Below are 26,979 nucleotides of genomic sequence, written 5' to 3'. Positions count from 1 at the left end.
ACTTTTCATTCCCAAGAATGAGATATGCAATAGACATGACATACCTCATCTTTGATGGGATGAGGGGATTGTTTAGGGCTGAAAAAGGGTGCAAGACAAGTATTTTTCTTATCAAAAGATTATTCATATATGCATGCATGCTACTATGCTAGTACTATTCTTGTCTAATTACGTATAGGGTCAGCAGAACGTTAAGCGGTCTAAATTCTTTCTTTATGTCTTTAGAAAAAATATTTAGTAATTATTTAGAATATTTTTTATTATTAGCTAGTGTAATGTAGTGATAAATAAGATGGCTGGGTGTGTGTTCTTTTTCTTCTAATAAATTCTCATGTTGCACTACTTTTACTGAATAAAAAAAATATTATAGGCAGGGTTCGTGTCATCTTGATTTTGATGGAAAAAATAGGTTTCGGGTGAAAATAGATTTTTTTAAATTTGAGTTTTCTCTAACATGTTATGCAAGCAATGATAATTTTTATCCCAATAATACAATAAAATAATATATATATATATATATATATATATATATATATTCAAATGATACAAATCAACTATTATTTAAATCTATGATATAAATTACTATTCATAAATGAGAAATTAGTTTTCCCCAAATCGATTTTTACTTCTCTTTTATTTTATTTTTTTCAATTTTATGTTGTAAAATTGATTCCTTAATTTCACAACGCGTTATTTTTTATTTAACATCGGTCAAACTAATGTTAAATAATGTTTAATGACTAGATTTACAAGCATATTTTTACTCAATTTAACATTGGTCAAGTTGACGCTTAACCTTTCACTATATAATTGCATTTCATTATAAACTTTGTAATTATAATATACTATTTATTTTTATACTTAGATTTCATAATTTTAACAAAAAATTAAAACAAAGATTAACAAAGTATATATGAATAAAAAAGTACTTAAGTTTTTAAAAGTATTTTTTTAATCAAATAAGCATTTTTTATTTTCTTTTATAATCTATTAATGTATTTTGTGTCGATTGGACATCATTTATCATGCTTATAAATTTAGTCATTAAACTAAATAAAAAAATAACACGGTATGAAATTGATTCTCCAGAAACCAAATTTACAACACAAAAATAAAAAAAAAAGGTGAAAAATCGGTTTGGAAGGAATCGATTTCTCACCTATGAATAATAATTTGTATCATGTATGTAAATAGTTGGCTTGTCTCATTAATTTGGATAAGTATATATTTTACTTGTATTATTTGGGGTAAAAAATTCTAAGGAATGAGGGTGGATTTGAAAATATAAATTTTTATCTGAAACCCAATTTGACTCTATAACAATTAAATTACAATGGCAGTTTAATTATATCTCAAACTTAATAATCTTAATGTTAATTTTAATTTACATAATATTTAATCCTGATATGTTTTGTATATAATTTGTTGGAAAAAAATAGGTGATGTTAGTGCAGCTTAATTTTCTCACCCCGTTAGGCAAAAGAAATAGGAGGTGGCGGAACGACTGTGGGAGAATAATTGCCCCCATTTCTCAACGGGTGACAGGGCTAAGTATGCATTTTTTTTCATCCCTAGCTAGTAGAAATGCATGTCTAGTCACAAGTGCAACTCATGATGATCAATTTTATATTATAGTTGTTATGTAAGTAACAATACTACTTGCCTTTTAAAAGAATTGGTGACAAAGGTATAACAAATACGACAATAATTGAGAATGATTCAATGTATCAATTAATGAAAGAATACAAGAATATATATCCCAAATGATTCTGAAGAGATAAGATCAAAAAGAAAAACAAAATGTCCTTGCTCTACCTATATTTACAGCTCATACTATTCTAGAATGATCCTAGCAGATGCTATTTACAATTTGAGGTATCTACAGGATTTATATGGGCCAAATTATCATGGGCCTCCTCTAACGGTTTTGGGCCATTTTCTGTTAGCCCCCCACAAGCTGGTGGTGTGTAGAGATCTACCAACTCCAGCTTGGATACATTGGAGGTGAATGAGCGAGGTGGCAAGGCTTTGGTAAACATGTCTGCGAGTTGATGACAAGAAGCAACAAGGAGCAAACGCATCAGGCCTGCTTGAGACTTTTCACGGACGAGGTGACAATCAATTTCTAGGTGTTTTGTGCGCTCATGGAACACGAGATTAGCAGCTATATAAAGAGCACTTTGATTGTCGCAGTATAGAACTGCAGATTTGGTACAAGTAATCTTGAGGTCATCAAGGAGATAGGACATCCATTGTAACTCACAAGTGCTGGTTGCTAGAGCCCTGTATTCGGCTTCTGAAGAAGAACGAGACACTGTGTTTTGTTTCTTTGTTTTCCATGAAATCAAGGAGTTGCCAAGGAAGAAGCAATAACCTGTTATGGATCTTCTAGTGTCAACACATGTTGCCCAATCGGCATCGCTAAAACCAATGAGATGCGTAGGAGAATTCCGTTTGAAGAATAGACCTTTGCTTGGATAGCTTTTGAGATATCGAAGGACTCTCCTTGCTGCACCAAGATGAGACTTAGTAGGATAAGCCATGAACTGGCTTAGCTGCTGGGTTGCATAAACAATACCAGGGCGAGTTGTTGTAAGATATATTAATCTTCCAACAAGACGTCTATAAGACAAGGGATCATCAAGAAAATCACTGGAGTCATTTTGACGAAGCCTCATAGAACTGTCCATAGGTGTTGAACTTGGTTTACAGCCCAACATTCCAGAATCAGTAAGCAATTCAAGGCAATACTTTCTTTGAGAAACGCAAATACCCTCATCATATTGATTCACCTCCAAGCCTAGAAAATACTTTAATGGTCCTAAGTCCTTAATTCGAAAATTAGAGCGAAGAATACTCTTAATTTGGGCCATTTCAGTAGGTGAATTACCACTCAAAACAATGTCATCCACATATATCAATAAAGCTATAATTGTACCATTATAATGCTTTACAAACAAACTATGATCAGAGTGAGCTTGTTGATAACCAGAGGACACAAGCAGAGTAGTGAGTTTTTCGTACCATTTGCGGCTAGCTTGTTTGAGGCCGTACAAGGACTTCTTCAATTTACAACACTGAGGAGATCCATGACCTTGTAATCCTGGTGGAATACTCATATACACTTCTTCTGAAAGGTCCCCATGAAGAAAAGCGTTACTGACATCCAGTTGTTGAAGATCCCAACGGTAAATGGAAGCAAGGGCCAAGATAACACGAATGGTGGTCATCTTCACAACGGGTGAAAAAGTCTCGAAGAAATCAATACCCTCTACTTGAGAAAATCCTTTGGCGACTAATCGTGCTTTGTAACGCTCAACGCTGCCATCAAAGTTCCTTTTAATTTTGTAAACCCATTTGCATCCAATGGGTTTGACATTAGCAGGAGTATCAACTATTTCCCATGTATTATTGAGTTTCAAAGCTGCAATTTCGTCACGCATAGCATCATGCCAACACTGCTGAGAAATCGCCTCCTGATAGTTACGGGGCTCGATCTCGGAGGAGAGGTTCATGAGATAATGACGATCAGACTTTGAGACATGGGAATAAGACAAGGCAGACTGGATCGGATAGAGGCACGTTGACGATGATTGGCTTGGTTGATTTTGTACGCTACCGTAGATGTAATCGGCAAGACGAATAGGAGGTTGGTGAGGACGGGATGAGCGTCTAGGGATGAAATAAATTTGGTTGTTAGGTGAAGATTGAGGTGTTGGAGAGTGAATTGGAGAAGGGTGTAAGGTGGAAAGAGGTGGAGAAATGGGGTTTGTGAATTCTGGAATGGGTGATGGTGAGAAGGAAGTTTGTCGAGAAGGAGGGGAAGATGAGGCTGCTGGAAGATGTGGATCAGTTGTATTGTGAGGTGTTGGGGTGGTGTGAAAAGGTGGGTAATCCGAATTGGGATGAGATAAGGATGGGTTATCATTACTCAAGTGTGTTGGGGTTGGTATGATGGGCAAAGCATCTTTCTGGAAATCTGTTTGGACCAAGTCATTTTTAATAAAAGGAAATATGGACTCATAAAATAAAACGTTTCTAGAGGCAAAAATTTCTCTTGTGTAAAAATCTAAGATGATATAACCCTTTGTTCCAGTTTGAAAACCAAGAAAAACTCCTTGTTTGGACCTTGGGTCAAATTTTTGGCGTGGCTCATCCGTGGAGGCAAAACAGAGGGACCCAAAAACCTTGAGCATTGAAAAATCTGGTTTATTTTTGTGTAAAAGCTTGTATGGTGTTTGCTTTTTAATGACAGGAGAAGGGACACGATTAATAAGATAAACATAGTGTTTAATGGCATAAGACCAATATTGTTTTGGTAATTGAGATTGAAACATTAAAGCCCGAACAACATTTAAAATATGTTGATGCTTACGTTCAACACGTCCATTTTGTTGAGGAGTATACATGCAACAAGTGTGATGTATAATTCCTTTTGAAGAGAATAAATCTTTGAGAAAAAATTCTGGACCATTGTCTGAACGTATGCATTTTATTTTGGAATCAAATTGATTTTCTATTAGAGCAATGAAGTTTTGGACATGGGTTTTAACCTCAGATTTATATTTCAACAAGACAACCCAAGTGTATCTACTATAATCATCCACAATGGTAAGAAAATGTTTTTCACCATGAATAGAGACTTTGGAAAAAGGGCCCCAAATATCCATATGAACCAAGTCAAACACTTTAGAAGCTCTATTGCTACTGGGACAGTAAGGTAACTTTCTTTGTTTTGCAAAATGACAAATGTCACAATTTTCATTAAAATGATTTGGAATGGATGGAAATTGTTCATGTAACATATTCAAGCGATTTCCAGAAAGATGACCTAGCCTATAGTGCCAAAGATTAGAAGATTATATGGTGCAGACAACATTTTTGTTGGTGAAGGAAGTGGTAGGTAGGATAGCCTTGGCTTCTTGATTGACATCTAATTGGTAGAGACCTTGCTTTAATCTAGCCAAACCAATCATCCGCAATGTACTCCTTTCCTGTATGGTGCAAAAGAAATCATAGAAGATGAGAATGTATTTTAGAGAAAAAAATAATTTCGAAATGGACAACAAATTAAATTTGAATTCAGGCACAAATAGGACATCATGTATAATAAAATTTTGTGAAAATTTAACAGTTCCAGAAAAGTAAGCTGTGACAGAGTCTCCATTGGGAAGATTGATTTTAATAGGCTTTATTTTAGAATAAGATGCGAAATAGTCTAAAGATGAAGTTATATGATCAGTGGCCCCTGAATCTATGATCCAGGGGATTAAGTGTTTGTGTGTGGTGGAAAAAATATTTTGTGTGTAGTGGGTGGTGCAGAAAACAAAATGACTACTACCATTAGACTCAGAGACACATTTTGAGCCATTTGGGATGGCATGGAGAAGGTTAGTCTGGTGTGGAGAATGGGGCCCAGTGCTATCAGAAGTTGATTTCAGCTGCATAGGTTGGATGAGTGCCATGAGAGATTGATATTGGGCCTGGGTTAAATTGATAGGGTTGGAAGAGGAGGTGCCAGGGTCAGAGCAACCGCCTTCCACCACTTCATCAACGACAACACTGTTTGCGGAAGAAGAGGAGTTACGATTGTTGAAACGAGGGCGTCCAGGGTAGCGTGGATGTCCCGGTGGGTAACCGTGCTTTCCCCAGCAAACATCGACGGTATGCCCAGCGCGATGACAGTACGCACACTTCTTGGAGGAGACAATGCCTTTAACGGTTGAGGTATAGCCATAACCGCCACGACCCTTGCCTTGGAATGAATTGGCAGCAGGATTCACGAAGGAGTTAGGCTCTAGTGAAGCAGAGGAAGGAACGCGAAGTTGTCGTTCCTGCTGAACCACCATCGAGAAGACACGGTTGATGGCCGGAAGCGGATCCATGAGAAGAATCTGCGAGTGGACAACGGAAAAACGATCATCAAGCCCTTTCAAGAAGCAAATGATGAAGTCCTACTGATGGTATTTCTTAGCATCGCAGGTACAGACCGGAAAGGGACGATAGCTGTCAAGCTCCTCCCACATGGTTTTCAGCACAGTATAAAACTCAGAGACAGTGCGATTGTTTTGAGAAATGCTGTAAATTTCATCCTGGAGCTCTGGAATACAAATAAGATCACCTTGTGAAAAACGTTCACGAAGGTCGTCCCAAATGTCGACGGCACACTCAAGAAATATCACACTTTGAGCAATGGAAGGAGAAATAGAGTTGAGGATCCATGACATAATGAGAGTGTTGCATCTATCCCAAGCAGAGTGAAATGGGTCAGCAACAAGAGGAACAGGGAGAGCGCCTAATAGGAAAGCCATTTTGTTCTTAGAAATAAGAGCCATACGGAAAGCTTTGGACCAGGAATGGTAGTTGGTCCCGTCAAGAACCGGCGTAATGGAGACAGAAGAAGGACCCTCACTTGGGTGAATAAAATAAGGACCGGAAGGATTCAAGGTAGGGTCTGTGGTGACAGTGACAGAACCAGCATCATGCTTAGGAGAACTGGACGATTTCTTTGGACTGATAGGAGGCATGTCTGACATTTGGGAAGGAAAGGCAGAGCTCCAGGAGGGAGCTCTGATACCATAAAAGAATTGGTGACAAAGGTATAACAGATAAGACAATAATTGAGAATGATTCAATGTATCAATTATTGAAAGAATACAAGAATATATATCCCAAATGATTCTGAAGAGATAAGATCAAAAAGAAAAACAAACTGTCCTTGCTCTACCTATATTTACAGCTCATACTATTCTAAAATGATCCTAGCAGATGCTATTTACAATTTGAGGTATCTACAGGATTTATATGAGCCAAATTATCATGGGCCTCCTCTAACAGTTTTGGGCCATTTTCTATTACCTTTTTAATGTTAATTAATCATCTAGAAATCTAATACAAATTAATATTTTGAAATTTGCAATATCTCTCTTTTAATCCCCCCACCACAAAAATAATTATTAGCCTTTCAACTATTAATTAATTTGTTTATTTTAGCTTTATAACATAAGCATTGCCGTGCTCTCAAACTTGCATTCCATTGTGCGTCCATAGTAGGGTTTTTGCAGTTTCAGTATGCAAATTGACTATATTATATCTCAAACTATCTTTGTAATTTTATAGATTTACTGTGTTTTAATTTGTCTTTTGAGACCTCAATTAATTTTCGTCATATTTTGTTACAAATTCAAATTGGCTCAATTCTATATTGTCTTGTATCAAAACCGATCGACTCTATTTACTTTTACTTTGACTTTGTTTCTTTCTGTCTTTGTATTTCCACAGCATAAAAAAAACCGATCGACTCCATTTTAACTCATATATTCAAATATGTAGTTTGGTATCATATTTGATTCTATATGTAATTTGTCTCCGTCTCTTACTCACAAATATAGTTTTGCCTCATCTTTAACCCAGATACAATGTTAACTTCATGCTTTCCATTGTGTTTTAATTTTAGTTTTATTCCTCTTAATGTTTAATTATAACAAGTTAAACGAGAGTGATACAATATCTAAAGTATACATATTATAATACTACCATTATATCTTATAATATATAATTTTAAAGTATCTTATATGATTTCGTGAAAATTATATTTCCTGATTATTTTTTTATTAATTCAATTAAGATTTAATTAATTAATATATCACAATTGGTGTTCTATTGTACCACATTCATTGTATTATTAGATGTACATAAAAGAGTATAATTAAAAGTATTTTTTTTCTTCATTCCCTACTTAATTTCCTAAGAATGTGAACATAAAAATGTAATCTTTTTATGATAGTTATGAGTTTTGTAAAATTATTTCTGAAAAAATAGTATCATCGTATGTACTCTAGTGCATTATTATTCTCACACTAACGACTAAGGAGTGGGAAAATTATATCCTTACGAAAATGTGAGAAGTTATTTTTTAATATTAATTATCATATACAACTTTTTTACTTTTTTTTTAATTTTAATCATTTTAAAATTAAAAAAATATTTTTAAGAATATTAAAAATTAATCAAACGCATTTTATATCTAATTAAGAATAACGTTTCTTGTTATAATATTTTTTGAAAATATGATTCTTAAGAATGCAATAGCATACCTCAAAACAAACGTCCTCTAAGATTTCAACATATGAAATAGTTTATGTCTTCTAACATAATAATTTGAATATTTATGATAAGCATTCATGAAATGATATCAAAAGGCTTTTATTATTAAATTTAGATGAGTTCACTCCACACTTTTCGAAAGTTCAATTAATTTCAATGTTATCTGAATCGGTCATTGGTGAAAGCATTAGTTCAAAGGTCAATGGACTGATTTTAATAAAATATTTTTTTAATATTTTAATATAATATCTTAGTAATATTGAAAAAAAAAACATAATATGCATTAATTGATAATAATAAAAAGTAAACTTCATTAAGTTATAATATTTCTTTTAAAAAAAAATCAAAATGATGTCATTTTGAAAGTTTTTTTTTCAAAAAAAATGTTTTAAGAAATTAAAATTGATTAAACAGGTTAATCTATTAATTTTGATCGATTTTCGAGTTGAATAATTTGAAACTCCTTTAAGGACATAATAGGAACTGATTCGTAGTCAATCCAATATATCTGTCGAGATTTTAAGAGAGTGCTTCAAGTTCAATGAACTTTTGCATGAAGACTTTTGAAACAGTACTTGATTAATGTTATAAACATGATTCACGTGATATCTGCGTTGAAGTGCTTATAGAGAAACAAACATATTGTCAAAACAGTGTCTCTAAAATTAGAGTATGAAAAAATCAAGTTAAAATTAACAAAGACTTTAAAATTGACACAGACAGATGAATGGAAAATAACCAAGGTGCTGCTTACATTCCTATAAGATGACGAGGGCGCCATTAAATATTGTTTCCAGCTTCTTCCTTGTATCTACACATCAGAGTCGACCACAGTACCAAAATCCACAGAGAGCAGCAAAACGCAAAGTATATTGAAAATGGAGCTACGAAAAGTTTGAAGAAACCATGAAACTCAGGATAGATAGCGCCATGAAATTGAATTTCATGTTGAAAAAGTAGGAAGCAAGAAGAATAGTTATGTGGAGCTATATAAAATAATCTTTTTATAAAACCGTGATAGAAGGTACTTTACCATCGTTGTAGAAGACCTTTGTTCCAGTAATGTATAGCTATCATTATGCATCAATAAATGCTTCTGATTCATGGTAGGGACTGGGGAGGGATGTAGCAGATCGAGAGTAATAAAACATAGGAAATAATAGACAAGCTTCTCTTATGGACTCGGGAGACCCATAAAACATTTATCTTTTCTCATTCATCAAATAAGTGATGACTAAAAATTTCTCCACTCCTTTCTTTCTTATTCTTGTCCATCCTAACAACACATTTTTTTTTTTTTACTCTATTTCTCTTTTGTTTCCATTCTTCCGATTTAATTCCTTCTTATTTACTCTAATCCAAATAAAACATAGGAAATACACACTCTTTTTTAATAAATGCACATTTATTTAATACTCTTCTTTTTTCCTTTAAAAAATACAATAGGATAACCAACGAGTTCTTATAAAGATAATAAACAATTAATCATCAAACTTTTTACTATATTAAGTAATGCAAAATAATTGTGTGACTCACTCTAATCGAATGACCAACAAAATGAAAAATACAAAAAATTGAGAGTTTAAAAACATTGGGTTACGGAAACATACACTATAAATTATTCATGTCGAGAACTGAAGAAATAAAATCTCTGTAATCTAGGAATGATTGGAAAATATAACATTCCTTTCATCGACGCATCTTTTTGGTTTCTCACCCATGCTTTCAGGGAATATGATATCTCAATGTTTTACAAATCTCGGATTGAACTAAGTTGTTAGCTTCCTTGTAATATAACATGCAATCGTTCATACAACAATTAATATTCTCCACATCTTTTAATCCTAACTTAGACATCAATCTCTCGTGTTGCTTGGTAATTGTTTACTCATAAGTAAGATCTCGATGCTACATCATTTAACATTTATTCATTTCACACAAAATAAAATAACATTGATTCAATAAAGTCGTCATAACACTTTTGAGAGCTATGCCAATTAAAGTTGCTAAGATCTAAAAGACACATGGTGATAACATGGACTGTGAACTACCTCCATAAATGGCATAATTTTCTTTGGTCTATGTATCGTAAAATCATTGAACTTCTGGATCCATTGCCTACTTTGCAAACTCCCTAACCCCATTAAAAAATTAATCTTTCAAACCTTCTTCTATATCTTCATTAACCTTATCGTATATCCAAATTACAATCCATTTTAATGTCGAATAAGAATATGCTACACCGTCTAAAAAAAATGCGACACAAACTTGGAAAAAATCTGGCAGCATAACCCTAATTTTTGGACATAAAGTCAAATACATATATGCTAATTGGTTTTTATAGACTAGATCTGAGGCACCAAACGAATGGTGGAATAACTCTATATATAAATGCAAACAATTTTTTTTTTTCTCTAGCGTGAATGCATGGGCAACCTACATATGTTCCTTGCTGACTTTTGTAACAAAATTGACTTTACCCACATTCACATTATATTATTGATCAGGTTGTCCTTTGGGCGTGCAGCATTTTTACTTATATATTAGTTCATAAGTTTTTCGTCTAATTTCTTTTGATTGAAAAATTAATATGTTATAAATCATGGATCAGAGAAAGAAAGATAAGCTTCCATGTGTAAAACAAACAAATATCCCCACCAAAGAAAGGCGTTTACTATAGATTTCGTGAGTATAATAAACTTCCATGATATAAATTCTAAGATATATATTAATTACATCATTCCACTTTTCTTATTGTAGACTTGTACATGTTGCAATAAGTCTCTACAATTTAGATTAATTAGTATTTGTATAGATACTACTACCTATAAACTACTCGTTTTATTACACATACTTTTTAAATTATTTTAGTTCCTACACATATATTTTTAATCTGTTTTTGTCTCTACAATTTTGGACTAAAACTTCAGTGGAATTATGCTTTTCTTTGTATCTTAGTTAATAAGTTTTTCATCTAATTTCTTTTGGTTGGAAAATTAATATGTTAAAAATCATGGACTAGAAAAAGAAAGATCGGTTTCCATGTGTCAAACAACCATATATTCCCAACAAAGGAGGGCATTTACTATAAATATCATGAGTATATCCCTTGATATGAATTCTAAAATATTAATTACATCATTCCACTTTTCTTACCGTAGACTTTTACATGTTGCATAATATTACTACGTACACAAGTCTCGCTGGTTAAGGAATGCTTCTGGAGTCTCAACTCGACTAGTTAGTTATTATGAAGGAGGCGAGGTTTTAAACAACGTAACTGTGATCTTGGCTGCAACATCATCAAGGTATTTAAGGTTTATGTGGCTGCACGTGTGATGGTATCGATCATATTTGTCCATAATTTCTCATAATAGCAAGAATCACGACATAACTGCAATAGCCATCTTTGAAGTGTCTTATGTAGGTTGATCTTGCATATTTCATTCCTAAGTAAAGTATCCAATTTATTATATATCCCTAATTGGTAGTAATACTTGAACTTTCTAGTCATGAATACTCTAAATTCTATGGCAGTTATTCTGTGCGAAATAAGAGTCCAATGAGTTTTTCCTTGACCTTTTCTTTTTGGATCATCCATTGTTAATTGTTAATCTCGGGTTTACCTGATTGCATTGGTCAAATATACCTATTAATCATTGACGTATTTAATTTACTGGCTTACAATTCTTGGCAACGAGGATTGACCATGCTTGTGATCTGATTACTATGATGAGTTCATCAAAACTGAGTAGAAGATTAAGACTCGAGAAGATACATTTGTTATCTACTTTATCAAATTACATGGTCATAAATCTTTGGAAGGTAGGTAAAGAAAATTCAAATGATGAAAACAAGTAAATTTCAATAGGGTTTTCAAGTGTTTTTTTTTTTTTTTTTTTTTATAAAAAATTTCATTTCCGTGATATATATATATATATATATATATATATATATATATATTATTTTTTCCGTAGGAATCAAGTATAAGTACCAAAGATTTACATCAATTCTTGCAGTCTGTTTAATCAATTAAACATGTTTTAAACATGATTACTTGACCGAAGGTATGAAATTTAGCTGATTTGACAATTTGCTTTTCATTTCTATTTCTATGTTTAGTTTTGAAAGCTTTAGATCGATACTTAAATGTTATGTACATAGAGACGTTGCTTTTGCATTTGTATATTTATTTTTTATGAAATTTTTTATTCTCAGCTACATATTAGGATATGTTTAGGTTGTCCGGATAAATTAAGAAATTTGATTTTGAATCTCTAATAAAATAAAATTTTTGTTTTTTCTCCTTGTAATTTGGTTTTAGTTCTTCTAATATATCTTCTTTTCTCCCTAAAATATGTAGATTATTTTTATTAGTGTCAATCTAATATTTTTTTAAAGAGAATAATAGAAAATGAATAAAATATTATAATGAAAAAAATAATAAAATAGATATAATAGAAGGACAAAAATAAAATAATAAAGACAAAAAATTAAATTTTAATTTGTCAGGAACAAGACCTAATTTTTTATATTAGAAATCTAAAATAAAATTTATTAATTTATCTTAAACTAATATATTTTAGCATTTTAAAAGGCTAAAACATGTTATATTTTGTTCTCATCTAATTAAAAATGTTCAAATTTTTTTCGAGCAAAATTGAAAAGTCATTATATCTTTGTTGAATTTAAACGTATACATATTGCACAACTTTTTTTATATAAAAATTGCATGTGCACAACTAATTAATTTTAAACAATCAAGAATAGATTTTATTAGACTATATTGATGTGAATGGTTTTATACTATTTTAATAGGATTAAAATATGTTTTTTATTCTCATAAAATTAAAAATGTTAAAATTTTGTTTTGAAAAAATTAAAATATGTCAAATTTTAGAAAGGAGCAATCCAAACCTACACGATAATTTTAGAAGTTAAAAAATATCACAAATTATAAATATAAAAACTGTCACAAATTAAAAAATAATAATTTGTGAATTTTTATAATTCATAAAGACTTTCAACCCCAAAAATTCAGCCGTTACATATATATAACACTCAAGTTGGGACAAAATTGATACATTTTGATTTTATCAGGATAAAAAATATACTTAAAATTTTACAAGAATAAAATCCAAACAATTTTAATAAGGACAAAAACATATTTTAGTTCTATTAAAATTGTATAAAACCATTGGCATCAATCTAGTCAAATAAAGTTTATACTTAATTGTTTAAAATCAGTTGGTACAATTCATATATAAAAAGTTGTGCAATACGTACACGTTTAAATTCAACAAAGATATATATATATATATATATATATATATATATATATATATATATATATATATATATATATATATATATATATATATATATATAACAGCTTTTCAATTTCATAGTTATTTATAATCAGAATAGGGAGGAAAGGAAATGGAAGCATACTGGTTGTAATTATGGTTAAGTGTTTCAATTATTGAAATATCTATGTACTGAATATTTCAAAAATCATAATATTATATTTAAGTGATTAAATATATGCTACTGTGCATTTTAACTTTTTGCAGTTAATAATAGATGAACAATACCTCTATTCAAGTTGAACATTTTTTTGTGTATTGATGAAAACTGTGAGTATCATGTCTTTAATTTAGACTTACATAAAGTCTTTGACAAAACTAGTTTAACAGTGCCTATAATCATTTGCAGAGAAAATTACACTGTACATTGATAACTACGAGTTCTATTGGTGTTGGAGTATTGGATCAAACATTTTTCAAATCAGGTAAGCCTTTTAGTTTGCTTTCTTTTTTTTTTTTTTGGTGAGGGAAGGTAAGCCTTTCAGACTTTCAGTAACTCCTATGTAAATTGTGATTAATAACAAATTACACTCATTAACTATATCATGAGTTGGACTCTTATTTTTATAACTTGTGTTATTTCAGTTGCTTCCTTTAATGATGTCAAGTGTTGTTTGGCCCACATGCCTTGCCTGGTTTCTTCTCTTCACATCAAACCTATGGTCTCAAAATACAATAACTACCTATGCATTAGGAAATGAGACTGATCATTTTGCACTGCTCAAATTCAAAGAATCAATATCTCATGACCCTTTTGAAGTGTTAAACTCTTGGAATAGTTCAAGCAACTTTTGCAAGTGGCATGGAGTCACATGTAGTCCACGACACCAAAGAGTTAAAGAGCTAAATCTAAGAGGATATCACTTGCATGGATTTATATCACCCTACATTGGGAACCTTTCTTTATTGAGAATCCTCCTCCTTAATGACAATAGCTTCTACGGTGAAGTCCCGCAAGAATTGGATCGATTATTTCGATTACATGTACTCAATTTCGCTGATAACACATTATGGGGAGAATTTCCCATCAATTTGACAAATTGCTCTAAACTTATCCATTTAAGTTTAGAGGGAAATCGTTTCATTGGTGAAATACCAAGGAAGATTGGATCCTTTAGCAATCTTGAAGAGTTGCTTATTGGTAGGAACTATCTAACTAGACAAATTCCACCTTCCATAGGAAATCTATCTTCCCTCACTTGTCTTTCCTTGAGATCAAATAAATTGGAGGGGAACATACCAAAAGAAATAGGCTATTTGAAAAACTTGAGAATTTTGCGGGTGTCAGATAATAAACTATCTGGTTACATTCCTCTTTCCTTATACAATTTGTCATCTCTCAATGTCTTCATAATCACAAAAAACCAATTTAACGGTTCTTTTCCGGTCAACTTGTTCCTCACCTTGCCTAATCTCAATTTTTTTGCAGTTGGTGCGAATCAATTCTCCGGTTCAATTCCAACTTCCATCACTAATGCATCTGGGATTCAAACATTGGATATTGGTAATAACCTTTTGGTAGGACAAGTCCCAAGTCTAGGGAAGTTGAAAGATATTTCAATTCTACAACTAAATTTAAACAAACTGGGTAGCAATTCATCTAATGACTTACAATTTTTTAAGTCTTTGATAAATTGTAGTCAGCTAGAAATATTGGATATAGGGGACAATAATTTTGGAGGGCCTTTTCCTAGTTTTGTGGGTAATTATTCCATCACACTCACCCAACTAATTGTTGGTCGTAATCATTTTTTTGGAAAAATTCCTATGGAATTAGGAAATCTTGTTAACTTAATTACCTTGGCTATGGAGAAAAATTTCCTAACTGGCATCATTCCAACTACTTTTGGTAAGCTTCAAAAGATGCAATTATTAAGTTTAGGGGTAAACAAATTGATTGGAGAGATACCTTCTTCCATTGGCAATCTCAGTCAATTATATTACCTAGAATTATCATCTAATATGTTTGATGGAAATATTCCTTCAACAATTGGAAGTTGCCGACGTTTACAATTTCTAAATCTTTCAAATAACAACATCACTGGAGCCATACCTTCACAAGTGTTTGGAATTTCCTCTTTATCTACTGCACTGGTATCACATAACTCATTAAGTGGCAGTCTACCAACAGAAATTGGCATGCTAAAAAATATTGAATGGTTGGATGTGTCTAAAAATTATATTTCCGGTGTGATTCCTAAAACAATTGGAGAATGCATGAAGTTGGAATACCTTTATTTAGAGGGGAACTCCTTCCATGGAAGCATGCCTCCTTCATTGGCTTCATTAAAAGGTCTTAGAAAATTAGACCTTTCAAGAAACAACTTGTCTGGATCGATTCCGGAAAGACTGCAAAATATTTCTGTTCTAGAATACTTCAATGCTTCTTTCAACATGTTGGAGGGTGAGGTACCAACAAATGGTGTCTTTCAAAATGCAAGTGCAATTTCAGTAACTGGCAATGGCAAGCTTTGCGGTGGGGTATCTGAACTAAAACTTCCACCTTGCCCTTTAAAAGTTAAGGGTAAGAAAAGAAGAAAACACCATAATTTCAAGTTAGTGGTGATGATAATCTGTTTGGTTCTTTTTCTTCCTATACTATCATGTATCCTTGGTATGTATTTGATAAGGAAAAGGAAGAAAAAGTCATCTACTAATTCAGCAATTGATCAACTTCCTAAGGTATCATACCAGAACCTAAACCATGCAACTGATGGATTCTCATCTCAGAACTTGATAGGAATAGGAAGCCATGGCTCTGTATATAAAGGAAGACTTGATTCAACAGAAGGATTTGTTGCTATAAAGGTTCTAAACCTTCAAAAGAAAGGGTCTAACAAAAGTTTTGTGGCTGAATGTAAAGCATTAAGAAATGTTCGGCATAGAAACCTAGTGAAGGCTGTCACGTGTTGCTCAAGTGTGGATTACAATGGAAATGATTTTAAAGCTTTAGTGTTTGAGTACATGTCAAATAGAAGCTTAGAGGAATGGTTGCATCCACAGAATGGAAGTGCAGAACGACCAAGAACATTGGACCTTGAGACAAGATTAGAAATTGTGGTTGGCGTTGCTTCTGCACTACATTATCTTCACCATGAGTGTGAGGAACCAATTATTCACTGTGATATAAAGCCGAGTAATGTTCTTCTTGATGATGACATGGTTGCTCATGTCAGCGATTTTGGCTTAGCAAGACTTGTCTCGAAAATCGACAACTGTCATAACCAAATTAGTACAAGTGGAATAAAAGGAACTATAGGTTATTTTCCCCCAGGTATGTTTTCATTCATATATATATATATATACATCCCTCTTGATTAACATTGCAAAAATGGATTTCAAAGTATTGATGTTTTCTAATATATTTCAGAGTATGGAGCCAGTTCTCAGGTGTCAACAAAGGGTGACATGTATAGCTTTGGCATCTTAATTCTAGAGATCTTAACTGGGAGACGACCAACAGAGGAAATGTTTAAAGATGGACAAACCCTTCATGACTATGTTAAAATTGCACTTCCAAATAACTTCTCGGAGATTGTTGATGCAACTCTTATTTCAATGGGAAATGAATCATCTCCTACAATAACAGTATCAGAACAAAACAACATCTTCGAGATTGTAGATCATTTGCATCCTAATACCAAGAAGTGCTTGTTTTCATTATTTAGGATTGGTCTAGCATGTTCAGTGGAGCCACCGGGACAAAGGATGAATATGATGGAAGTCACCAAGGAGCTAAATATGATTAGAAATGTTTTTTATGCTCGAAGGATCAGAGGTAATTACATAAGAGTCTTATCAATTTATACAATTATAGTTTCAGAAATCTTGTTATTGATTTCAATTGTTTTCCCATTTTGTTTTCTTACAAAATTATTTTTAAACTAGAACCCTGATTTTTATCTTTGTTAAAAAGAAAACATCTCATCATTAGACCATGTACAAACTTTTGCCAAAAGTTTATGCTATGCATCCTAAATTAGGTTGTTTGATGCTAATTGTAATGTCTGGCAAATAAGTGTGAAAATTATATTCAGATTAGTAAAAAACCTAATGTGTATTTAATAACAATAACTTTTTTTTTAAAAGGCTTACATATATGTTTTTAGCCCTATAAAATGAACATAAGATTTTGGTCCCCATAAAAAAATTCTCTGTTTTTCACCCCCCTAAAATAAAAAATTGTTGATTTTAATCCTTATAAAATAAGTGAATTTTAATTTTCGTTCTTGCTATAATTTTTTTAGTCCCTAAAAAGTCTAGAATCACTATTTTTTTCCTCAAGTTTATTTCAAGTAGATAAATAACATTTATTTAAAGATAACTTTTTGTAAGGAGTCATATGTTGACATTGTATCATAGACACTAAGGAATATTACTTAGGATGATCAATTGACCTTCCACTAAACACAAGCCGTTAACAAGTGTTACATAACACTAGGGATGAAACAAAAATAACTTTTTGAGGAATGAAAACCAAAGAAAAAGTTTTATAAGAATTAAATTTAAAACTAGCTAATTTTACGGGAATTAAAAATATTTAATTCTTTTTGTAAATATGTTTCTACATTTGTGTGTTTCATTATGCAAATTGTTCGGTTAAACTAAATTATCTTACAAATCTTAAATGGATTTAATTTTGGATTTGTTATAACGGTGACGTCTTTATTTGTTTATAGAGTAGTGACAATACATGTATGGCCAACATATTTTTTTTGTAGATGGTTATTCAACAAGGCCAAGTAACATGCCAAGATTATCCTAATGATGACACTGTTGGAAGCGGGTTCATGTTGGATTCTCTTGTTGAGTGCAAGTTTGAATGAAGACTTTTACAATATTTATGTGTTTTCAAAAGTGTCAAAAGTAGATGTTACTTATATTGGATTCTAGCCAACAATTACTTTTTCAAGTCTTGGAACAATGGTTCATAGTGGTTAAACAAGTTAGTCAATTATTTACATACATAGTTAATGTTTGTACCAAATAAGTTTTGAACACCACTCAGGAGTCAAAACTAGGTTACTAGTTTGTTTATAAATATACCTCGTAGCAAAGGCATGCATAAGGATGTTTGGTCTTCTAATTGATACAAATTCCATCCACCATTTATGTTTTTGAACTGTATCGATCAGCAACATTCCAATTCTTCATCTTGCTTTTACTCTTTTCCATTTATTCTTTAGTTTTGGCAAGTTTATTGCTAGATGTTAGATGTTTTTTATTTAATTTCAAGCAATTTTGATCATCTTTATGTCCTACTTTTTTTTATTGAGTCTTTACGTCTACCTATTTACATTTAACACACTTTTATAGTATTCTTCAATTATTTATTTGTATATATACTTCTACTTTCCCGGGCATTATGCTAGTCCAATGTCCCAATTTGTCGTTATATGTTTTATTTAATTAATACATGAATTCAGAAAAATAAAAAATAATTAATACATGACTCATGCAAATGCAATAGTGTTAGTAGAATTATTTGTTTCAAAATATGCCTAAAAATAAGAAAATAACTTTGTTAAGGACAACTTAAATTAAAGAAGTAGCATTTTCATAATTTACAACAACTAGATCTAAAGTTTTTGTCGAGTAATTGATAAATTATTAGTTCGACTCATCATTCCACCAAACTTATATCCTATTTGATTAACTTAGCCCGTTAATTTGATCAAATTGAAGTATTTTGTAATTAAATTTATATTCAGCTTATAGTAAAACAAAATTCTTAAGCTACTTCAAATAGCGTATAAACACATCTTTTTATTATTTTCATTTTTACCCAAAATATTATAATAAAATTCTTATTTTTTTCTCTTGATTATTTTTTATTAAAAACTATGAAATATCAATTTTAACACTAACTTTACTATTTTTTCAGGATTGTGATTTTAATATTGCACTGTTTATTTTAATTTTTATATTTAGAGTTCGTTTAATTTGCTAAAAAAATAAGAAATAGAACAACACAAAAATATTTATTCCATATTTGATTCTAAATTTGATTGTAGAACAAAATAAAAAGTAATGATGAGGGATAAAACAAAATAATTAAAATAAGCATTTCACTATCAATAAATTGTGATATAGTTAATAAATAATTTTATTTTTTAAACATGTGATTATGACATCGATCCATTACCCATATGTATATCATCCTAAATCATGATTTTCCAATAATCTTTGTTTACCTTTTGATTTATCAATATTATTACAAGTACAGATAGGATAATTAAACCTAAATTTAAATAAGAGAATTATAAGCAAAGTTATAAAATCCGATCCGGGTCATTGACCCAATTGAGATAGTGGATCAGTGGTCCAATTGGTAGGTCAGTAATTGGTCTGGTTTGATCCAAATATATTAAAACAATCAAAATTTTATATGTATCTATTATATATAAATATATAACTAATATTATTTGATTAAGAAAAATTTATTCGTACTCCAAAATTCAAAATAACAATTGAAGTATTAAAGTTGATAACGCAAGTCCACAAATAATAATTCAATAACACAATTAGATAAATCTCGATTTTTTTTAGCATTTTTTTGTTTTTTTACACGTGACAGGTCTTTAAAACGAGTCTGGTTGTTAGGTTTACTCTAATTTGACTAGGTCATCATGACCAAATATATGATCATTCCAATAATCAAACAAGTTCGACTATACCACCAAGTGTAGGTTGAATTGGTCCAACCAATCTTGGATCAGATTTTTAAACTATGATTATAACTATTGTACATTATAAATTTAAAATATAATTTATATGTTTATATATATATATATATATTTTGTAACTTTTAATTATATTATAGTTTATATATTTAAAAAATATTTATTTACTATAAATTTTACTTCTATAAAATAAAATAATTATTTAGTCTAAAATTTATAAATTTTTATTCCATCCCCTTCTTTTCAGCTTCAGCAGCACTCACTGCGCTAACCCCTTCTCTCTCTCTCTCTCTGCTCGGTTCTCCGATCGCCGTCTTCGCCTTGCCCATTCCTGGTAAACTTTTTGTGCTGCATATTCTCCGCCAATCCCTAAAATTCGTCTCTATATGCATTTTTTCTTATTTCTGATTGTGTTACCATTTTTATGTTACTCTTCGTGTGGTTTCTGTTAGACTCTGAATCTCATCTCGTAATTTCGTGTTTCCCGATGCCAATTGTGTTTCTTTTAGGTTGAAAATTTAAAACTTCCTCTTCTGATTTCCTTTAAGAACGTTGGCAAAAGTTAAAGTAGGTTTCGTAACATTCTGTAAAATCTGTGTGCTTCGAATTGAAACTGCGATTCAGTAATTGGAATTATAATTTTCACATTTTGTGGGTCTATGGAAGACTTGAATAATCAATTTATTGCATATGGGTGATGATATATTAACGAGGAAACTCTCAAATTTGTCCTAGCCAAGAATGCAAAAACCCTATCTCGTTCCTGAGATTCTACGAGGAAACTCTCAGGGACTAATATGTTTAGTGCCTAAGGGTTAGTATGGTTAGACATTTGTGATTTCTCCTAAACTAGAGTGGACTTTTTCCATTTTCAAGGACAAAGAAATCTTCCCCAAATTTTTTAGGACGAATTTGGGGATTGGGATCCATTTGTTTTAAGTTTGGTAGAATTGATGTTAGGATCCAGTTGCAAGGTATGAGACTTGAGTCTCACGTTAGAGGTATGGAATTCCAGCGTAGGGATTTAAGGCCATAGACTCTCCAACTACAACAACTAGCTTTTGTGTTTGTTGCTCTCTACTCTCTAGGTTCTTATACAATTGATTTTTATAAAATTAGTTTTGACTCATTGAATGTGAATGAGATGTGTGTCCAAACTCCAAATTAATCTCAGCCACATTAGAAAGTGTGATATGGTGGGAGTAATTAATTCCTGTAGTTTTCCAAATGGGCAAACACTTCTATCTATGTAGGAAGCCTTTGTATGTTCTTTTGCTTTGAATCCCTGATCCAATGCTACTTGTTCATCTTCGTCCTTAATGCTATATGTATTGTCCCTGCTTCTGAATTTCTTTATTCTGTGAATTGTGATTTATGATTGAGTTCATTGTGTGATTTAGTGGAAGGAATATTTTTATTTGCTGCCCCTATATTTGCTGTCTGGGAGGTAAAATCTTTCAAATGATTTCTGTTGTGACTGATAACTGTACCTCTTTGGATTTCTGACATTTTCAGAGTTTCTTGGTTAGTATCTATACATCTCTTCCCTATGTCCTGGGAGGTTTCTTGTTTCATTTTTCTTGGCATGGATTTCCGTAATCCATGTGATTTTCAAAATGTAATGTGCTTACTTCTAATAGAAGAGATGAACCCACAACCTTTGTTTGTTTGTCGCTTCAGAATGTTACAACTGTTTGTTTAGAGCTATTGATATGACAGATTGTCTGAGATGTATGACACAGAGCCAGAATTGTGAATTTAACTAATTTTGATGTTGTTGTCATATACTTCAGTCTTGCTTTCAGTTTTCCTAATTTTCTATGGAAGTGTGATATTCTTTGACCACAAATCTTGGACTTACCTCTTGTGCTTTCTTGGTGTTGGGAATATCTTTAGTTTAGAATAGGAACACTATAGGCAGGAATATAGATGAGTCCATGATTACTTCAGCCAAGTTCCACACTTTGTTTTACTCTAGTTTATTATTTTCTATTGAGCTTGCAATCTATGTAGAGATATGTGTTAGCAGAAATTAATTCATGGGAGGATTTAAAAAAAGTAACTCCAGACAAAGCAAAATCCATGAAAGAAGGGTTATTAGTTATTACTCAAAGTGGCCATTTAGTTCATTCAGGACAAGTTATTAATATAAAGATTGCTTAAGATGGGTTTTTTTTTCTTCTATAGGAGTGCCTTTTTTCATTTATTTTCTTTTTCCTAAGCTATACTTTATTCATTTCTCTCCTTTCCTTGTGTTTGCTTTGAACTAAAAACTCAGATCAATATGTCTAGAAGATATGATAGCCGTACAACAATCTTCTCCCCCGAAGGACGTCTTTACCAAGTGGAGTATGCAATGGAGGCCATTGGGAATGCTGGAACTGCAATAGGGATCTTGTCAAAAGATGGGGTAGTTCTGGTTGGTGAAAAGAAGGTCACATCCAAGCTGCTGCAAACCTCAACCTCCACTGAGAAAATGTACAAGATTGATGATCATGTTGCATGTGCTGTGGCTGGAATTATGTCTGATGCCAACATCTTAATCAATACTGCTAGAGTTCAGGCCCAACGCTATGCATATGCTTACCAAGAGCCAATGCCTGTTGAGCAGTTGGTTCAATCTCTTTGTGATACTAAGCAAGGTTACACACAATTTGGTGGTCTTCGTCCATTTGGAGTCTCATTCCTCTTTGCTGGTTGGGACAAGAATTTTGGCTTTCAACTTTACACAAGTGACCCCAGTGGAAATTATGGTGGTTGGAAAGCTGCAGCTATTGGTGCCAACAACCAGGCAGCTCAGTCAATTCTGAAACAGGACTACAAGGATGATATCACAAGGGAAGAAGCAGTTCAACTTGCACTTAAGGTACTAAGTAAAACTATGGACAGCACAAGTCTTACCTCGGAAAAGCTTGAACTTGCAGAGGTTTTTCTGTCACCTGCTGGAAAAGTCAAGTATCAAGTTTGCTCCCCAGAAAACCTGACTAAGCTGTTGGTGAAGTTTGGGGTGACCCAACCGGCAACAGACACTGCTTAGCTTCTTGTTTAATGTCATATGTGGTTTAGTTATGCCTATGCAATGCATTTGAACGTTCTTCCTTTCATAATAGACGCCAGAAAGTGTCCCAAATTTATTTCAAAGTTCAAACTTTAAGCATTGTGTATCTTGGTGTATGCTAATTGGTTTTTAGTTCGCATTTATTTTAATTTCCAGGACTTAGATCTATGATATTTGCATCCGTTCATTGCTCTTACTGTCTGTGCTTTTGGTATAGAATTTTCCATCATTGATCCAATACTTGAATAAAAAACTAACGTATCCCAATGGACGGAGGCTTCTCTTTACGTGAAGGTATATATGGGGGAGGGTCGTTGTACGGAGTCTTATCTTTGCACATGCAAATATGTTTCTGGATTCTAACTCATGACCAACTAGCTTATCAAATGGCGGTTTGAAATACTTGATTTTTGCATGTGTAAATGTTCTTGCATACAACTAGTTAATCTGAATGTATAATGTGTAACAAACCAAGTAGTTAATGTGTATGTATAATGTTCTTGCATACAAAATTAATTTATATACTAAACATAGAAACGTGAAATTTGACTTCGAAATTTTTTTTATATATAATTAGTCAATGTGGGTTTCCTCAACTGATTATTCAGGATATCTTATGAAGTTTAGGATAAATAGGCCCACCTCCATGTGCATATGCATATAATTGTCAATGTAGTTTCTCTCTTTGTAGTGGGCGGAATTGTTTATGATTTTTTTTTCTTCCCTATCACATTTTTTCTAACATATTTTAATTATTGAATCACGTGTAATTCATATTTAATGATTAAAAAAGTTGAATAAATGTCAAACATGGCTTAATGATAAAGTATATTAAAAAAAATATAAAAAGCATGCTCGTAATATTTTTTTATGATAAATTCTAACGAAAGAGAGTCACTTTTTTATATATCTATATCTATATAATAAAAGAGAAGGATAATGAAATGTTTGTTGTGTCCATGGTTGAATATTTGATATCTGGCACTTTTACTGGGTTTTTGGTCATTTTACCCCTCCAGCTTTGACCTTAGTCTTCTGCCACCTGGCTTGGTGTCTTGCCTTTGTTTTCTGCCATGTGTCTTGTTGGCTTGCTGCACCTTCATTGCTTCTCCCATGTGCATTTGTGCCCAAGCTTTACCGGTCAGGTTGTTGTGGCCCTCCACTGTGCTACGTCGCCTCACTCTTTTGCTTCTTTATTTAGTTCCTTCTTCTTCATGGCACAAAACAAAGGCAAATCAGTAAGCCAGGTGGCAGAAAACTAAGACCAAAGCTGGAGGGGTAAAATGACCAAAAACCCAACAAAAGTGTCACATGTCAAAATTTCAACCATGGGCATAATAGGCATTTCATAGTCCTTCTCCAATAGCATATGATACGATAAAACCAAAATAAATATGATACACTTTTTTCATCATAATGTCAAATAAAGGAATGAGATTTTTTGTGAAGTTTACCAAAACCCATTCTGCCTACTTCTGCACAGACAAGATCTTTGGTATTAGCTTTTGCCCAAGAAATGTTTGTTGTGCCCATGGCTGAGAGTTTGACATCTGGCACTTTTGCTGGTTTTTTGGTTATTTTACCCCTCCAGCTTTTGTCTTGGTTTTCTGTCACCTGGCTTGCTGGCTTGCCTTTCTTTTCTGCCACGTTGAGATTTTTCCTCTCTCTTCATCTCTTCTTTACATTATCGACAAAGCGTAGAGGGTTTCAGAAGCGTTGTGGTGGGCATTGTGTTGTGCGTGTTGCATTTAATTTCTATTTTTGCTATGGTTCTCTTCTCATCTTCATCCTATTTTTTAAGATTTTGGTTTGGGTTTGAGGATGGGTTGGGTAGCCATGATTTATCTCGCAATTTCGCAGCTGTCAATGTTGAACTATACACTTAGCCCCTCAGCTAGCCATTTCTATTATTTTCTATATTTGTTTCATCCATCTCAGATTTAAATAGCCTATGTCTTGATTGGTTTCACCAACGATTTTTTTATTAATTTGTATCTTGGTCAAGTACAACAATAGCCATTAAGAACATGAAAAATCTCAATATAGAAACAAGCCTGTTTCAACAATAAACATAATCTTAATTACTCAAATTTACGAAAAGTTGTTTAGGTTTAGGATTGCCTTAAGCTGTTTGTGCCGTCTTTTGTTTTACGTCCTCTGAAGAAGAAAAAACATGCATCAAGTTGAATGATATGCTATACATGTGATTAAAAAAAAATACAACTCTCTAGATTGACAACCTACTCCTGTACACACAACATCTTTCATATTAACTTTCTGATCAGTCTCACCAACTAATGCTTCTACATGCAAGTGTCATCATTCCTATATGGCCCATTTTCCCACTGTTAATGTTGAACTATAGTTTTAGGCCTTCAGCTCTCCATTTCTTTGATTTTCAAAATATCTTGCATGTATTTCAGATTTAAATTTACCGTTTCTTAGTTGATTTCAATCACCATTTTCTCATTAATTTATAACTTGATCAAGTCAACAATTGCCATTAACACCATGGAAAAGTACCAATTTACGAACAAATCTAATTCAGCAAAAGCTAGAATGAATAGGAAACGAATCATAGATCATAAACGACAACCTCAGGCTTAGCCCCCTCCATAGGCAACTATGAACTCTACTTCACAATGCAGGAATTATCATAGTAAGAAACTATATGAACCATCTTCCATGTAAAATATATTGCTTTACATTAATTGATTCCATTTAACTTTTATTTGTCTCTATCTATAAGTGATTGTATCTGATTCATCAGAGGATCTACGTTCTGAATCAACACAAGGTACCATGCAAAGAACATCCTTTATGCACAAATAAATCATTAGGCACAAAAAAATTTAATCATGCACTACCAAACATGCAACGTTGATTAAGGCCCATCGTTAAAAATTCTTATTTATTTTAATGCCAATTCATTTATTTTAAGCAACACTAATTAGTTTAGTGTTTTGGCACTAACATGCAATTTTAATTAATGCCTTTAATAAAAAGAAAATTCACAATCAACCGCAACTCACAATAATTTTTTTATAACATTGATATATATATATATATATATATATATATATATATATATATAGATAGATAGATAGATAGATAGATAGATAGATAGATAGATAGATAGATAGTTAAACAATCATCTAATTTTGTAAAAAAGTTTTGGTTTATCAAAAAAAATTTGTCTTCTAAAATTATGTATTTAGAATATGTATAATTGCTTTGTTAAGACCACTAATATTAAATAGATGTTGTTCCAAATGTCATATGAATCTAATTATTATCAATCACATAATTTAAAACGTTTTTTTTACATAATCATGATATTTTTTTGTAATACATTCTTTTCCCTGCATTTTTATAAATATCAATATTAGTTGTGACATTCAACAACCATAAAAAACACTTCAACTCCCTGCACCACCAGAGATACATTCACAATGTGTCAGATGACTCTCCACGTCCAATCTTCAGAGCCAGCATTCAATGCTCTACAATTCCTAAATTCATTCATATGCCGCTAGTTACACGTTTTCACCAACCACTACGTCACTCCAACATTTCTTCTCCAAACATCCACTCCTCCTTCATTTCTGAAAAAACCAATAGTCAGACGGCTGTCAGCATGAGTTCAGACTCATCATCCGCCTCAAGCGAGACAAGCATGACTTTAGACTTATCATCCACTTCAAGCAAGGCAAGTCTAAAAGGAATAACTCAGTTACCTTCTGAAATTATTTTCAATATATATTCA

General features: G+C 32.2%; 3 protein-coding genes across 3 annotated transcripts; 2 read left to right on the top strand and 1 right to left on the bottom strand.

Moving 5' to 3' along the window:
- Positions 1-4,959: 4,959 nt before the first annotated feature.
- Positions 4,960-6,527, bottom strand: LOC114420481. The gene is made up of 3 exons (XM_028386367.1): positions 5,991-6,527; positions 5,342-5,894; positions 4,960-4,994 (listed from the first exon to the last, which is right to left on the bottom strand). The coding sequence occupies exons 1-3, from the start codon at positions 6,525-6,527 to the stop codon at positions 4,960-4,962; spliced, it is 1,125 nt and encodes a 374-aa protein (XP_028242168.1).
- Positions 6,528-14,059: 7,532 nt separating this feature from the next.
- Positions 14,060-17,463, top strand: LOC114417825 (probable LRR receptor-like serine/threonine-protein kinase At3g47570). The gene is made up of 3 exons (XM_028382863.1): positions 14,060-15,055; positions 15,170-16,746; positions 16,843-17,463. Exons 1-3 carry the CDS (start codon positions 14,070-14,072, stop codon positions 17,358-17,360), a joined length of 3,081 nt encoding a protein of 1,026 aa, XP_028238664.1. The 5' UTR covers positions 14,060-14,069; the 3' UTR covers positions 17,361-17,463.
- Positions 17,464-20,377: 2,914 nt separating this feature from the next.
- On the top strand, positions 20,378-23,409 carry LOC114419121 (proteasome subunit alpha type-4-like). Its single transcript, XM_028384726.1, has 2 exons — positions 20,378-20,489; positions 22,434-23,409. Exon 2 carries the CDS (start codon positions 22,440-22,442, stop codon positions 23,190-23,192), a length of 753 nt encoding a protein of 250 aa, XP_028240527.1. The 5' UTR covers positions 20,378-20,489; positions 22,434-22,439; the 3' UTR covers positions 23,193-23,409.
- Positions 23,410-26,979: the final 3,570 nt, after the last annotated feature.

Source organism: Glycine soja, chromosome 7, assembly GCF_004193775.1.
Source record: "Glycine soja cultivar W05 chromosome 7, ASM419377v2, whole genome shotgun sequence".
In the NCBI taxonomy this organism is placed as follows: domain Eukaryota; kingdom Viridiplantae; phylum Streptophyta; class Magnoliopsida; order Fabales; family Fabaceae; genus Glycine; species Glycine soja.
The sequence above is the reverse complement of the archived record's forward strand: the minus strand, read 5'-3'. Positions and strand labels throughout refer to the sequence as shown.

Bases quoted from the DNA above. Each gene is read 5' to 3' on its own strand.
- LOC114420481 (XM_028386367.1), bottom strand. From the start codon at position 6,527: ATGCCTCCTATCAGTCCAAAGAAATCGTCCAGTTCTCCTAAGCATGAT. The intron at 5,895-5,990 runs GTCTGTACCTGC...GTCCACTCGCAG, and splicing joins ACAGCTATCGTCCCTTTCCG to ATTCTTCTCATGGATCCGCT. The intron at 4,995-5,341 runs GTAGTAGTCATT...TGCACCATACAG, and splicing joins ATGTGTCTCTGAGTCTAATG to GAAAGGAGTACATTGCGGAT.
- LOC114419121 (XM_028384726.1), top strand. From the start codon at position 22,440: ATGTCTAGAAGATATGATAGCCGTACAACAATCTTCTCCCCCGAAGGA.
- LOC114417825 (XM_028382863.1), top strand. From the start codon at position 14,070: ATGATGTCAAGTGTTGTTTGGCCCACATGCCTTGCCTGGTTTCTTCTC. The intron at 15,056-15,169 runs ACTGGGTAGCAA...TTTTCCTAGTTT, and splicing joins CTACAACTAAATTTAAACAA to TGTGGGTAATTATTCCATCA. The intron at 16,747-16,842 runs GTATGTTTTCAT...AATATATTTCAG, and splicing joins TATAGGTTATTTTCCCCCAG to AGTATGGAGCCAGTTCTCAG.